At 53.2% G+C, this 15,943-nt stretch overlaps 1 protein-coding gene across 1 annotated transcript in view; it reads right to left on the reverse strand.

Annotated features, from left to right (window-relative positions):
* Positions 1-6,155: 6,155 nt before the first annotated feature.
* Positions 6,156-15,943, reverse strand: part of PLEKHA2 (pleckstrin homology domain containing A2) — a 13,188-nt gene continuing 3,400 nt past the window's right edge. The window contains exons 4-11 of the mRNA XM_085304157.1: positions 14,860-14,957; positions 12,822-12,968; positions 12,452-12,601; positions 11,897-11,965; positions 11,653-11,723; positions 10,576-10,639; positions 10,263-10,340; positions 6,156-9,860 (exon numbers count right to left, since the gene is read on the reverse strand). Of these exons, the coding sequence (XP_085160283.1) occupies positions 9,489-9,860; positions 10,263-10,340; positions 10,576-10,639; positions 11,653-11,723; positions 11,897-11,965; positions 12,452-12,601; positions 12,822-12,968; positions 14,860-14,957 (1,049 nt within the window). The 3' untranslated portion in view covers positions 6,156-9,488. The remainder of the gene's footprint in view (positions 9,861-10,262; positions 10,341-10,575; positions 10,640-11,652; positions 11,724-11,896; positions 11,966-12,451; positions 12,602-12,821; positions 12,969-14,859; positions 14,958-15,943) is intronic.

Genomic DNA, 15,943 nt, shown 5'->3' on the forward strand with positions numbered 1-15,943 from the left:
CGGCGGCCCCCGGGCCCGGGCCGCGCTCCCCGCCTGACGCGCTGCCCGCCGCCTCGCCTGCAGGTACACCGGACACTACTTCATTACCACCTTGCTCTACTCCTTCTTCCTGGGCTGCTTCGGCGTGGACCGGTTCTGCCTGGGCCACACGGGGACAGCCGTGGGGAAGCTGCTGACGCTCGGAGGACTGGGCATCTGGTGGTTTGTTGATCTGATTCTTCTCATCACCGGCGGGCTGATGCCCAGCGATGGCAGCAACTGGTGCACGGTTTATTGACAGGCGCGAAGGCAGTTCCCGAGAGCTGATCCCCAGAGAAGCCAGCCGCATCTCTGCGGGCTTGGAGACAGACTTCTGCATCTGCTCTGTAGCATCGGAACAGGCTTCTCTTGGAGGTTTCTGCCATATACAGACATGCATTTACAAAGCTGTAAGTTAATTTGCAGAGCAGGTATTCTTGCTAGCTCTTCTGTGCGTGTCTTGGATTTAATTTAAATRTTGAACATCGCTGTGCATCTTGCTTGTTTAAAATAATCTGGAATTTTCCTCCTCCAGCAGGTAACACTTTAAAAATTAGGCCTTACAAACACAAATAAATCTTAAAATAAAGTGTGGAAAGAGAGCTGTTACTGAACTTCATTTCTGTAATTGTTTGAGCATATGACTGGACTTATTCTTAACATTAGAGTACATACAACCAAATGAGGATGCAGTTAGAGGTGGAAGCTGTGGCTTTGTGTTACTAGGCTTAAAAAAATTAAATAAATAAAGTTCTGTAACTTAAAGATATTACAGAGCCTGTGGCAAAACGATAAGCTCTACTTCCAAGTTGTTTGCTTAAGATTATATTCACTATTTGTTGAAAGCTGGGAAGCTGAATTAGGTTGCTTAGTATAAACTTCATCCTTCTGGAGAATATAAATTTCTGTTCTTTCCAGGCTGGCACAGTGCAGCAAATAAAGCTGCGATTCAGGCTTCATGAAAGAAGCACTAATTTCCGTTTATTATCTTCCCCAGCATGGTAGTGTTCTAACAGCATTATCTGCAGACATTGCAACTATTCCAAAGTTGTACCTTGGCTGTATTAAGATTACCTGTTCTTCTTCCTGTCCTCCTCCCTTCGTAGCCRAGGGCATTTTGCGTGGTATTATAGCTACATGCGGGCTCTGCAGAATAGGTCACAGGGCATGAGCTGGTGGACAAAAACAGACCACAGCAGAGATTAGACATGTGATAGTTACCATTTGAGAGGTAGCCATTAAAAGTGTGAAAGGCAAAATAGACATGTTCAATGGCATAGAAGGGAATTAATACYCTCTAATATACCTTGTAAAATTCATAAACTCTACAGAAGACAGCTACCGTTAATGCTAGACACTGTTGTACACCGGCTATTCTCCTACCTATGTGCTTGAGGTGAAATATTTTTCCAAGTCATTATCATTTCTCATGTTACTTCATTCTTTGGATAGTTATGAAGAAGTATGACCTGAGGTTTGTATTTGCTGCTTTCCAATAATTAGGGTCTGTTAACTTGTTGTTCTAGTAGTGAAAAATTTAGAAAGTTAAATATTCAGTCTTAAACTTAAGTCCAACTTAGCTGAGGGAAAATAGTTCTAATGAAAGGAGGTTCTTCATTGATTTCATCTGTAATTACAGTCAGGCAGGCATCTTCATTTCTTGGCAAACTACAACTGAAAGGACATTACTTTTTTAATGGTTTCACTTGTATCCTCAGTGGAAGTGACCATTTTCCCATTAATGGCAATAATTACATCACCATCTCTCATACCAGAACTGTAATGAAACTAGAGTTTTTATAATAGACGAGGAAAAATATTTCACTTCTACATAGCTAAAACCAATACTTTCTACAGCCACAGTGTGGCAGTTTCACAGTGGCCTACTGTGTACAACTGTAATTGAACCGTCTAAACTAGGTTATGGTAACTGTAAGTTGATCCTCAGGAACTGCAAGATTCCTGACCATGCAAGCCTTAGCTACATTTGAAATCTATTTTGATGATCTTCGCTTAAATAACATTTGCTTTTCAAAAGGTATTTCATCATAATGCCTGTGCAGCAGGCTGCATATTTTTTGCTGCTCTTAGATATGTGTTCTTTAAAACTCAGAAGCATTCAGTGACACGCATTTGTGTTTTACAGTTATTCTATCACAGAGCTTTATTTGCAGATTCTGGTAATGTTCTTAGATGAAGCAAATCAACTCAGCACCTGAGGAGTTAGGGATATTGCACATATTTATGTCAGTGACAAGATTAGTCCTGATTCATAAGCTTCTGCCCCAGTTAATTGATGGCAAATGCACAAAAGTGCCAAATAAAAGCTTTGCCTCATTAGCGATGGAAGGCTTAGTTCCACTCATGAGCTGCAGGGAATGGTCGGGAGCCATCAAATTGCYGGGAAGGGGGGAGAATTGGAGAAGAGTTAATCCCACATCTCRTACAGCCACATGCTAGTCAGTCCTCTGCACAAAGCATTGTTTCAGAGTACAATATACAATGCATGTACTACAGAAATGAGTAGAAGTTTCAGGCAGCTAGATACACAAAAGAGGAAGTCCTACCAGTTGCAGTTTGAAAACTGAGTTGAATAAAAATGGGAAAAGGAAGCTACAGTAAATCACACAGACCCAGAAGCAGACATGAAATCCACATATGTAAAAGTCCAGTAGCATTTGACGTAAAATAAAGCAAACTTAACCTTTCCATTCTCAGAGTTTTGCAAATTCCAGACCCTGCAGTCTGCATTTGGCTAATTTCTGCCTGGATTACTTCTACTTCTGTCTTCAGTGGAACTACAGAGAGGTTCAAATAGTCATGGAATTGTGCCCATTCTAGTTTTGGTTTGTGGTTTCTTGCAACAACTCCTCCTCTCTGGGGAATGGGATTTATATCCCATTTAGGTCACAAGCAAACTGAATTTGGCAGCTTTGTTTTGGTCTCAGGGCAGTGCGTGTGGGGAGCCTACTTCATAAAACTACCACATTCTTTAGACCAGTTGAATAACTGGGCTGAAAAGCCCATTGTGGAAAAAAAAATGGTGCAAGTCAGAAAGAAAAAAATAATTCTGTATGCATAAGCCCATCTTCATTAACATCTCTCCATGTTCTAAGCCTAGCAGCTGCCAGCTAACAGCAGGATCTCAAATTCTTTTCATATATGAGATGGTCATTGACTAAACTGAGAAAGACGACTCTCGGGTATTGGTCTAATATCTTTCCTCCTGCTCTTATGTTCAGAAAGGCAAAAGTAATTGTCATTTCCCTACCACCACTGTGCATAGTATCTGTCAAGACTAGAATCAGAACTTCCGTTCCAATTTTTTAATTCAAAACTAAGCTGAAGCTTCAAAAGAATTCTCTGTTCTGGCTTAAAATAATCAGAATTCAGCCACCTTGATACCTGGACACTTGATGTTTTTCTGCTTCTCCTGTATCTTCTCTGACCTCAGCACTGTTMACACAGTGCAGGTTACACTTGAAACATACTTGCTTTGCACCTACAATTTGGCTGCCTGTTAAAATGATAGATCTTGCCCTAACAGAAAGCACAAAATCATACTCAGCTAATACTCTCACTGAAAGCAGAAAGGAATTTTGTCTAATTCCAGAAAGCAAAATGAGGCTTTCACGAGTACATATTTAAGTTACTCAGTCTTTGACAGTATTCTGTGTCTTTTTTGTGGTAAAGGTATGAGGGTAATGTGAATCAACTGGAAGTGCTCCAACAGCTGCTGCAGTGGCCTTTATGCAAGGCGCATTCACCCTGCATTCAGAGATGCGAATCTTTGTATAGTATTTCCTTCCAAACAGTGCAAGAGACACTTTGAAGAAACCTCTGCACTACCCATGTAGAGATTGATATCAGAGCCATTATTTTTAGATTCCTACCTTGCTGCAGCAGTTCTTGGATCACTTCAGAAACAAACTCCCAAACAGTGAGTGCTGAGAGGTTTGCAGGATGCAAGGGACAAGAGGTGGGCATGACACTCCTCCATCAGAAGGGCGCAAAGCAGATCCCCATCCTTTGCTCGTGAGCCATGGCACCCGTCAGTGACAGGCAGGGACAAGTCTGAGCTTACTGCAGAGCCACTTGTGTCACAGCAGTTCCAAACTAAGCCATAGACCTTCTCCTTGTTGTTAGGTCAGCGTAGCTGGTTCTCCTCTATTCCAGAATCTTAACTACAGCAAGAGCAGCCAAGACTCGACACTTCCTGGATGCGACTTCCCYGTGTGGTATGCTCCGATTGCTGCATGGACGTGAACACACAGAGGAGAGGCGCCCGTGAGGCAATTGCTAATTACAGAGTGGATCTCTCAGCCCAAACCTGGGAATTGCTGGGGCATCGCTCTTTAGGCGGCAAGGAAACYCACTTAAATCTGACCAAAGAATTCCGTGCTGCCTGCAGTTCCTGARCCCCCAGGGAAAGTCTGGAGTTTGATCTTACATTGATGATGACGTCTGAGTGTACTCCACACCTGAGACCTTCGGGCCGAGCTCTCTGCGTGCTGCTCCCAATGCCCATCGTCACGAGGTTTTCCAAGGAGAAGGGACTGACAAGCTCAACAGTAAAACTCTCCYGCTCAGAGGCTGGAGGAGCTTCCCAGCAGCAGCAGAGGCAGAGCAGGCTGGGGACAAGCCAGAGCAGCGAGGCTGACTGGGTAGGCACTAAACCCCAACCCCTCCCGCTGGTGCCAACAGGCTCCAGGGGCAGGAACTAAGTGGCACAATCAAGGCTGAAAAAAAATCCTAAGCCCTCTGAGGTCTGGGGGGGTTAGTGTTCAGCTACTGACCTCTGAAAGAAGGAGCTGTCTTTACACTGCAGGGCTCCTTCAGATCACAACTTTCTTTGAATCTTTGAGGATGAGCTCTCTGAAAGCTAACCAATCCAGCTACAGGAGGCAGCAAATAGGTGCTGTAGGGGTGCAACATCAGGACATCAAAGAAAGGTAAACTCAGTTACGTGTATGTACACAATGTGCCAGTGAGCCCTCACCCGATACACTTGGGTACAAACATGCAGGGTAAACTAGCAGACAGCTCAGACCACACAAAACATTTTCAAATTGTGATGCAGCAAGTTTAGTCTCACCTTATTCCATACGAGCAGCATCGCCTGTTTTTAAGGGAGGGCTTTTGATAACCCCCTCATGCTCTCCAGGTGATAGTAATGCACTCCTGTTCACAATACAGCTTGCCTGATCATGCAGTAGGACTAAAGTTCATGGCACCTGACATTCATCTTTTCTCTGCTGTTTAAAACACACACCAAGAATTATTTATGAACTCTCAAACACCTGCCAGAAATATTATCCATTCTTTCCCTTTATAGCTGGGGAAGAATCTTTACCATGCTGCCTTTACAGGTGTGATTATACATCAGTGTGCAGTCTGAATCATCTCTAATGTTTTCAGTCCAGTACACATTTTTAATGAGTACCCACTCATTTTAAGTGGAATTCTGATTCACTTTAATGGGGAATTTAGCTTGAAAGCCAGTCTTACAAGACAGCTGGAGAGGAGGGGAGGAGGGATTACTTGCCAGGCTTTCAAAAACCAGGTTCAAAAATAGTCACTTCCATGTTTCTATCTTTAATGAAAGTGACGCTCATTCYCACTCTGCGTTTAAGACTTACCTTTGTGCAGAAGAGCAGTATTTACTTCACGTGCTTTTCCACATGCCAGCAACAAACTGCCCAGCCCATGGAGTTCATTTTGTCACACAAAGTGGGAAAGGGAGGAGAGGGAAGCAGGAGAGACTTCACAAAAGGAAAGAAAAGAACGATTTGATCCTCATTACTGAAGTTTCTGAAGAGAAACTCCCGCTACAGTTAGGCAAAGTCATGCAGGGCTGTATTAACAACTCAGTGCTACTCTTGACAGTGAAAATGATGCTTTGCAGTACAAACCCAGGCTGCTTGTAAGTCAGCCCTGAAAGCAGGCCCCTCTGGATCCCACCTGAAAAATAGTATGTTTTTTTCACCATTTCTTGAGAGCACAGTTACTGTTTCTCAGCATCAGGGGCATGGAGGCTCTGCTGTGGCCGCTGTCCTGTTCTCCCCGGCAAAGGTGACGTTCAGCCCCCGAGGAATCATGRCCCAAAACACATAATGCCAACAGACAGTCTGGAAAAGTTACTAGGATTTCCTTCTTTATTTAAAGATACAGGGGAAGAAAAGGAGTTTCATCTCCTGGCAGCCAGCATCTACATGCGAGAGAGCGGGTTGCAGGTAATCAACACCACAAGAGTTAGGTGGAACATCACCCACCGCGAGGTACCCTGGTCCATAAGAGCACTTAAAATACACAGCCAGTACCTATAGAAATGGCTGAAACCGTTTTGGGAGTTTTTGTATAAAAGAGCAAACTCATTTCTCACATCTTTATTTCCATACAAGTTACCCTAAATCTACGCTCACCTGTCTGCAAAAGCAGGGAACACTCACAGTAAATCACTCTCGGAAGGGCCCATGCACGGCCCAGGGGTGTCTAGCAGGGTGATGCATTCATCCACAGGCAGGACTGCTGCGACGCAAACACACAGCGCAAGTGCTAACATTTCCTTAGAAGAATGCTGCAAAGCTCCCTCGCGCCCTGGCTGTTCACTGCTAGCATTACAGTCCGGTCCTTGGGCGTTGGGGAGGGAGGGAAGAGAAATCCTCTTCCATAAGAGAGACAGCAGGGGTGCACGTAACGCCTGAAAAAGGGTGTTATGGATTGGTTTGGAATATGGATTGACTTTGAATGGGTTTGTTTTAATCTCATGCTCACGTGCTATCATTCAGCCCTTTTTGCTGTCCTGAAGATRCAGGAAGGGTGGAAAGAAGAGAAACAATAATGTTGCAATAGCACTGGAGCCATTGCAGTTTCTCCACCTGGATAACTAACTATAGTTGTGCAACAGGCTCCAACTTTACCATCCCAAGCCTGAGGAAACTTTGCAATTACAAAGCAACAAAAATACTCAGTATTTCATGTTTTTGAAGCCTTGCACAAATTAAGCATAGTCTCTGTGTACTTAATGTTTTCCAAAAATGAGGTCAGAGCATTGATATCACTAAATGCTGTAACTCTATCATTTATAGTCATACCAAATTATCAAAAGTTTTTTGAAATAGAACATTTTACTAGCCAAATAGCAGTTCAGCCAAAACAAGATTTCAAATACTAGTGCAAATAAAGCAAAAAGGAAAGAAAAAAGAACAGCAAAACCTAGTTTTATACAATTAAATAACAAGTATTAATATTCTCCCTGTACCATTTGCATTGATTCCCTCTCATTTTCATAGTTTCAACGTTTTCCAACATCTCCACGCAAAGCCACTTCTATGTTAAGAATCTGGGAGGCCTTATTCACTATATTACACAGGCTATATAAAGTGTACCTTTCATGCTTCTCCATGAACTAGAACAGAAACAYGGGGAAGCAAAATAATGCAATCAGACAACATAACAACTGCTTCTTCGAACTCGGAAGAAATGCAGCTGCGCTCAGGCTGAATCTAGTCGTGTCACTGTYGACTTTCTCCAGGCATCACTACAGCATCCAAGAAGGGTCCTGTCCCCTAGAGCAACACGTGCCCGACCTTAGCTTGGCTTTGAAAACACGACCATGGGCAAGGGATGTAAAACAACCCCAAAACTCCGTTCCATTGCAAGGTCACGCCGTGGCCGTAAACATGGTTTCTGTAACAGCAGCATGTTTGACACAGGACCGGCACAAAGAGGTGGGARAAAGAAAGCCTGCAGAGCACGGCAAAGTGTAGCATTCCTCTCCGGACTCTCGYCTCCGAGCGTGACTTTCAGGAGAAGGCCCAAACCTTACCCGTCGCAGAGACGGGCAGCTTGCAGAAAGCCGGCAGCACCCAAGACCCTGCGGCTCTCCGTTCAGGCTTTCCATCCCGTTTAATAACGGCTCTGAGCCACGTTTCAACATCCTTTTATCTAGACTTCCAGCAGAGCTTGGCTGGATAAGCAGGCCTTCAGAAACTAAAAGAGACTGAAGCGGGAAGATGAGATTTTAATCTCGTTATGAGATCAATCAGGCCTCATCAATGCTCAACCGCGATAAAGCTCCGCTCAATCCCAGACCGAGACCGAACTCAAAACACGGGCGAAGCAGCCGGCGCGACGGCAGGGGCTCGAYGCGGCGCTCCGGCGGCGAGCGCTCCGGGAGCGAGGGCTGGGAAGGAGCCGTCCCTCCCCGCGCCCCGGCGTCACACGCGCCTTTCAYGGGCCAAGATTTCAGACCACCTCTCTGCCCAGGGAGCACGCGCATTTTCTCCGCACTGCTCRTCACACCTCGCATACGAGCTTATTTGCTTACGGAAATTACACGTTCACATTGCTTAAAAAGAGTTCTGCTCATTCTCATTTCACRTCAGGCAACAGGCAAGTTGGTTGGACAAGTCTTCCGAGTTTCATTTAAATACTCTGCTTTCATTRYCTTTCRTTAAAAGCACTTCACCGCTCAGGCACGTAATATTTTTGATGCCYAAAYGTATGCAGTGCAAAACTGAAAATTTACCTGAGAATAGTCCTGTTACCTGTAGTCACTGTTACRCTTGCAGTCTGCCAAGAAGTGGTCCTAACCTTGACTCACATTTAAAAGTACCAATAAACTTTTCCTAGGCTCTCGAACACAGTCTGCCAGAGTTTAACATGATACAATGGCCACAGATACAAAAAGAATTAATTAAAAGCAAACAGATTTGTTAATATACCAYTAGTCAGGCAGTGTAAAGAGCTGGTCTCCTGGAAAGGAAGATGTCAACGTTGAAGCTGCCGTGCTTTTTCTTCTGGCGAGCGCAGCAGCGYGGCGGGCGTCTCCCTGGCTCCGTAGCGGGGCTGTTCGGGGAAGGGCGAGCAGCACCAAGGGCAGATGCGTGCTCCGCCGCTAAGCACGGGGAAGGTCACCTCGGTCTCCCTTCGTGCCTCTGAGATCTCCTGCCGTTTCCTCCAGGTTYGCCTCCTCACGGAAATTACGCGTTTGCAGAACAGGACGCACCTCCGCCAGGCCCCGACGTTCCCCMCTTCGTAAAGAGACGACGACGGAGGCGCAAAACGCGTGCAAGGTCACCCTGCGCTGCAGCAGCTTCCCACAACACCCAAACAGCTACCGCGGCTGCAGATCGCTCCCGCGGCCGGCCTCCGTCAGGCTTGCCGCGACGCCGGCGGGGCTGCCGGAAAACGAGCCCTCGCTTCCCGCTGGGAGAGCGGGGACACGGAGCAAGCGGGTCTGGCTGAATCTTGTGTCACCAGGAAGAGCTGCAGTGGAGGAAACGGGCCAATTTCATCCCYGTAAAGGCAACGGGATAAATTTGGCCCAAAGCGCTGAGCGGACGCACGTCATCAGAAGTACCGAGGGGACCAGCTTTTCCAGCGCAGCCAACGCGGAGAGCCACGGCCGCAGCCCGGCGGGCGTCCCCGCGTCCCGGAGAGGAGCCTCGGCGCGGCTCTGCGCCGCGTTACACGTCCGAGGTCCGGATGCTGTCGTCGTCCAGGTCGAAGGCGAACGGCTTCTCCTTCGGATGCTGGGGCTCGGATCTGTGCCGCACGCGCTTGCCCTGCGCCGCGGCGGCGGCATCGTCGCGCTCGGCGAAGGCCGGCAGGAACACCGAGTCCCTCAGCTGCCCGGGCATCTCCTCCGCCGCGGGCTGCTTGCCCTCCGGCCGCGGCACGGGCGTCCACGGCTGCCAGGCCGAGGTCGAGGGGGCTTTGCAAAGCGCCCTGCGCTCCTCCGCCGGCTGCCTCAGCTGGGACAAGGAAGGGGTTGAGGAGCTGGACAGGCTGGAGCCTCCAGGCTTGATCATGGACGTGGACCTCATGAAGGAGATTTCCTGCAGAGACACGCACAGAACGAGCGCGGGCTGCCGTTTCCCTGCGCATGCAACTGCGGCGAGTAACGTGCAGAGCTCTGGGGACTGGGGCTACGCCCTTTGCACGCTCGGCAGGAATGGGGGGAAACGAAGCAAACCAAAAACCGGAATTAAACTGTCCTTTGCCATTAGTCAGTCTCCCGCTCAAGCTGCAGAGAGCGGAGCGGACCAGGGCGGGTTTCGGGACTGAATCTCTCTTTTTTAAGGAAACTTTTCAAGTGACTGGTAAACAAACCCAGAGACGGTAAGGATCTCATCCTGGAAAMAGGCTAGCTCCGAGTGTTTACACAAGCCACTACAAAAATACAAGTTGGCATAATCTTCAATAAACACTAAATATGAAGCAGAAGGGGTGTGACCTACCCTGGGGCGGGTTTTCAGGGCCTGGACTGCCCCTGCGATTGCTCGGATCCAGCTGTGCATGTCCTCGGGGCTGTCTGCCTGCAAAACACGCAGCCACGGTGGGACCTGCCTCCGCCTCTGCGCAGGGCTCCGGCGGAGCGAGCCCGCGGGCCGCAGCCGCGCACGGCGCGGAGCGCGCAGCTTTCCGCCCGAGCCCGCAACCGCCCGCCCCGGGCGGCAGCTCTGGGAAGGAAGCGACCGCCGGGAACGCGGCGCTCCCAGGGCGGGACGCGCTCCGGGGCGCTTCCGAAGCGCCTCGCTTCGGCCGGCTTACCTGGACGTAGAACGTCCTGGAGCTGGTTATAATCTCGAAGAGGTTGTCCCGCATTAGGAGGTCGCTAGGAACAGCGAGAAAGAGCCATCACGCAGAAGTCACCACAGATACCAAAATTCCTGATTTACGTTCACATCTAGGCTGTGCTGAGGAAAACTGCTCAGGGCAGCCCGTGGGTCTCATCAAGATTCAAGAACAAGGCTCCAGCTCCTCGGAGAGCATTACCTCTATCTACAGAGGCATTTCGGCTTCTGTAGTCCGCAGCCACACCAACCACCTCCTCCCACATCCACAATCCGGATCCACATTTATAGGTGGTTTAAAATTTGAACTTAGTATAATTTATAAATAATTCCTGGATTTACTAATAAATTATGTTCTTACATTAGCTAAAGAAGTTTGATTTCTTAGTTTGCTTTTCACTGCAAGTCTTTAAATTACTTTGATTTTACCAGCATTAGGTGCAGTAAATTGTTCCCCAGACCACAGGCGTAGACGCCCGTGTCAGTTTAAGGAAAACGCCTCTAAGACGTTCAGCTGTTTCGCTCTTGTGTACTGCAATGCTATTTGCTGTGCGCCTCTGCTTATTCCTTAATCTAAGGAGATGAGGGCTGTGCTAGCACGTCTACCCACGAAGAGGGCTATGGGCACGAGGGAGAATGCAGGAGAGAACGTCCTGCGGCCAGGATGCTCGCGGGGAGGAAGGGACGCAGGTATTTGCAGGTTGCCTGGRGAGAGGAGAAATAAGAACTGCAGAGAAGGAATTGCAGGAGGGGCAGGGGGAAGAGAAGGGCCGACTGCTCCGAGACCCTCTAACCATCGTGGCAGCCGAGAGAGAGGGCTTCCAGGAGAGAAGGAGGGAAATCTGCGATCGGGAGGGGAGCGAGGGGAGAAGAGCTCCGGACGCAGCCGAAACAAGGCAGGGCGGCGTGTCCCGGCGCGTTTTGCCCCGTCCTGGTGCTCCCGCGCCGCGGCGCTGCGCGCTCCCCGCGGCCGGACGCCGGGAAGGGGCCCACGAGCGGCCCCGGTGCCGGGGCACCCGCAGCAGCACGATGGAAACGCGGGACGAAGCGTTACCCAGACTTGACCAAGCACTCGTGGGTCTTGCACACGTCCTTCAGGAGGATCGACCGCAAGGGCTCCTTGTCCTGCGGAGGCGAGGGGGAGACGGTGGCTCGTCCTGCCGGCCCCCGGGCGTGCAGGCAGCCACAGCACTCGGGCTAGCGCCCGAGGGCGACCTCCCTCCTCCTGCAGCGGCRGCTGGGGAGCGGAGCCRGGYGCAGCCATCCCGGGAGGGATGGAGCTGGGGAGGGCTGCTCACCTGCTCGCACTTGAAGTAGCTGATGGAAAATTCATCGAGAACGAAGTATCGACGCTTCCAGCTCTTCCTCTGGAAGACAGAGGAGGAAACCCTTGAGCGCTGGCCTCCGACGCTCTCCCCATGCTAGGGACAAGCTCTCGTGGCCTGATGTCCTGAGCATCCCTGCCAGCATCCCGGGCCCTGCCATGGCATCCCCGAGAGCTTGTCCCCCCCCACTTCAAGGCATCCCTGTGGGCGTCCTTCCCCCCCCCCCACAACAGCATCCCTGTGGGTGTCCCAGCTCCCCACGGCATCCCTGTGGGCATCCTTCCCTCCCCTCCCACTCACGGCATCTCTGAGAGCGTCCCGGTTCCCCCCAGCATCCCTGTGAGCAACCCCCCCAGCATCACCCCCCCAGCACCTCCCCCCCACCGGGCACCCCGTTCCCCGGGAAGGGGCCCGTCCAAAGCCACCGTTCAGCTGGACGTCGCTGCAGCTCCCGCGCCCAGGAGGAGCCTCGTTCAGCCCCGGCGACGCGGGGAGGCCAGTGCCCGCGGGGCTCGGCCGCGCACTCACCACGTTGCCCTGCTTCACGCAGTAGCCGCTCTTGAGGACGGGGGGCCCGGCGGGCGGCTTGGCGGCCGAGGCGGGGATGTAGCTCTGCGAGCGCCGCAGCAGCGGGTGGGCGGCCAGGTCGCCGCCGCCCTCCGCTCCTTCCCCTCCGTTCTGCAACCGAGAGCGAGCGCGCCGGTGGGAGCCTGCCCCGCGCYGGGCTTCGCCCCGCGCCGGGCTCCGCGCCGCGTCGACGCCAGCGCCCAGCCCGCTCGGCGCTCCCAAAACCTGCCGCCGGCCCGCGGACTCGGAGGAATTCCCAAGCTCAGGCGCTTTCCGCCGCCCTCGGGGTTCTGCAGGGCCGGGAGCGGCGGGACGGCGCGCGGCCGCTCACCTGGCTGATGGAGATGGGCGTGTGCACCACCACTCCGCCGATGATCTCCGTCTTGTAGGCCACCGGCGGCTTCTTCTCCTGCGCCTGGGCCACCGCCGGCGGCTTGGCAACCTCGGCGGCGGGCGGCACGCTGCCGCCCTTGGGCACCTGCGGGAGGGGGGACGGGGAGTGCGGCCGCCTCCGCGCTGCCTGCCCCGCGGACCGGCGCGAGCCTCCCGGTGCAGACCGAGCACGGCACGGGCACGGGCAGCCGGGGTCCCGGGCAGCCCCCGCCGGCGGGCAGGAAACGCAGGAACCAGCGGTTTGCCAGGGCGAGAGAAGAAGTTGCTGTGAGAACCGGAAGGCGAACCTGGATGTCTCGGCGGCGGGAGCAGCACCCTAACCGCTGCCCCATCCTTCCTGCCCCGCGCAGGGAGGGGCTCCGCCGGCGCGGGGCTGCGGCACGGCCGTGCTGGAGCCGGCGGCGCGGCGCGGGCGGCACGGCAGCCCTGCGGAGCGCTGCCGACGGAGCCGGCGGGCTGGCCTGGGTCCAGCCCCGCCGAAAGCCGGGGGGCTCTCGCGGGGGCCCCCCGTGGCTGCCAGGAGCCGGGCTGCAGCGCAGGGCGGCCCACGGAAATCCGGGCGCGAGCGGGGAACACCGGGAAGCTGCAGCGGGAGGGGGCGGCTGCAGCGGCCCGCGCGCTGCGGGGAGGCGGTAACTCGGGGCCGAAGGCAGCTCCCCCGAAGCCYGACCCAGCGCAGCAGCTGGGCGCACGGCTTCGAAGGGGCCCCGTCCCTTCGGGACGTCCCGCGACGGGAAAGACCTGCGGAAGGCAGCTGCCGTGCCGCTAACGCCCAGCACGCAGAACCCGGCAGCTCCCCGACGCTCTCCAAGGGACCCTTACGTCCCGCGCCCACGAAGAGAGCTGCGCCTTAAACACCTAGATGGGAAGTCCCGCCACCCCGCCTCCTCAAGCTGAGCRCTCGCTACTCAGTGCACGGACACTGCTTTTATTGCCACCGCGCCAGACCGGGCGCGCAGCAGCCCTCGGCGCGGGAGCAGCGGGCAGCTGAGGAGCAAAGACACCRCAGTTACTGGGTCAGCGACCATTGATTTCTGGTTGCACGAATACGGCAGTGAACAAGGGGAGCTTGCCAGCCGAGTCCCACCGCGCCGTGGGGTAAGGGGCTGCAGCACAAGAAAGAAGCCGTTTGACGGCAGCAGCGGGGAAGCGGTGCGGCGCGGATCCCGGCCAGGAGCAGCACGGGAAAAGCAGCACCGGCGTGCATGCAGACAGGGTCAGCACCAGCACAGCCATCCCGGGGTGCCGCCGCCGTCCCGTGCGGTGGCTGGGACAAGGAGGGCAGAGACGCACCAACAGCAGCAAAGGAAACCCGAACCAGGAGGATCCTAGCTCTCTGGCCCTGAGTCCTCGGAAATGGCCAAAAAAGCTTTCCGGCCCCACGGTCTGAAAGGCTTCACTGCCTGCAGGTTGCCTCCTCTGCTTAGAGRGTTTCTTTCTTAAATTAAAATCACCCGGGCCCTGCACGCTTGCAGAACAGCACATAACCACACGAGGTATCTGCRCAAGATCGCTGCTCGGGGGGCCGTCCCCGGGGCACGGGGGGAAGGAAGGGGTTTCAGGAGCTGCAGCCCAGCCTCGCCGCTGCTTTACGCAGCGGCAAAGGAAGCGGCGTGGGCTCCAGAAGGACGAGGAGACCGGGCAGCAGCCAGCCAAGAGCTGCGTTTCAGCTTCTTCCCTGGTCTGCAGCTGGGAAGCAAAATCCCAGGTTTAACAGAGAACATCATCCCGGGAGCCTGACTAGGCGTTTGCGGCAGGGCCAGCATGGCAAACGAGGCACTAAACCTCTTGCAGCCCAAACATTTCCAGGGTCAGCCTTGCCACCACCGCTACTTCTTGGCRGGCTTCTCAGGTGGGGAAGGTGATGGAGGAGGAGAGCGGAGAAAGAACAAGACCCACAGCCCTTCCAGACGCTTATCTGACAGCCCATCACGGGAGGACGCAGAGACACCGGAGACACACATAGTGCAACCTACCGTAATCTTACTGGCGCGGTTCAGAGCCTCCACCCAGTCCTGCAGGTCTTTTTGATCGCTGGCTTGTAAGAAATAGCGCTGAGATAAAGCATTGATAACTATCAAATAAAAGAGAGACAGTGCTTAGCGTTATTAAAACAAATGCAAGGAGACAGCACCTCCCGGCTCCTCGCCCCAGAGCTGGGACCCGGCCGCGTTCGCCTCCACGCCGGCTCGCGGCAGCGCTCGGACACGCCAGGGCCCAGCACCAGGTCCGGCCGCGGCCACGCAGCGAACCTCAACCCCGGGCACGGGAGGCTGACCGGAGAGCAGCCGGCACGCTGGGGCTGCACACTCGCACGAGCGTTTGGCGGGCTGCTGCCGCTTTCTTTACTTGGATTTTAACCCTCATCTGAAACTCCAGTGCAAGCCCGAGCGGGGTCTGGGAGTCTCCTGAGACACAGCCCCCTGACCCCGCTGCCTCGCCGCCGCCAGCCAGATGGGTCAGAGGAACTCCCGGAGGGCTTCTGCACTGAAAAGCTGGAGATATTTTTAATTGCAAAAGATCCTGTTGAAAACCAGGCACATCTTGTGCCTTTGCCTCCTGTCGCCGAGGCATTTGGCTCTGGAGTACCAGAGCGTTTTGCTGCTGCGCGCCCCACGTTTTGCAGGCACGTGGGGTTTTGCAGCGTGGGACGAGCCCAAGCCGCTCCGGAAGCAAGCCCAGTCAGCGCGTGGGAACGCGCTGCATGCTCTGCTCCTTGTCTTGGGTTACATCCCTTGCAGTAAAGTGTTGCAAAGGTGACACCATCCCTCTGGGACAAGTATGAGCTTGTGTTGCCGTTTCTGCAGCTTTAAACCAGAGTTCAGGGCTCGTGCGTGCAAGGAGCCTGTGCAGTGTGAGTCAGGCTGTGGGCCGCTCGGGGCATGGGGGAAACCTGAGACAAAACACCCCTTTCGGGCCCGACAGCCCCAAGAGCTTACGAGGGAAAYAAAAAGGAAAAAAAAGCTCAGCATCGTACAAGGCAGCGCACTGCAATGGGATGGGGGGGGAGGGAGAGTTCACGAGCACCGCGACCGCGAGTGCTGCCGCGCGCAGGGCCGG

Source organism: Rhea americana, unplaced genomic scaffold, assembly GCF_003343005.1.
Source record: "Rhea americana isolate MKP2758 unplaced genomic scaffold, rheAme1 scaffold_204, whole genome shotgun sequence".
Classification (NCBI taxonomy): domain Eukaryota; kingdom Metazoa; phylum Chordata; class Aves; order Rheiformes; family Rheidae; genus Rhea; species Rhea americana.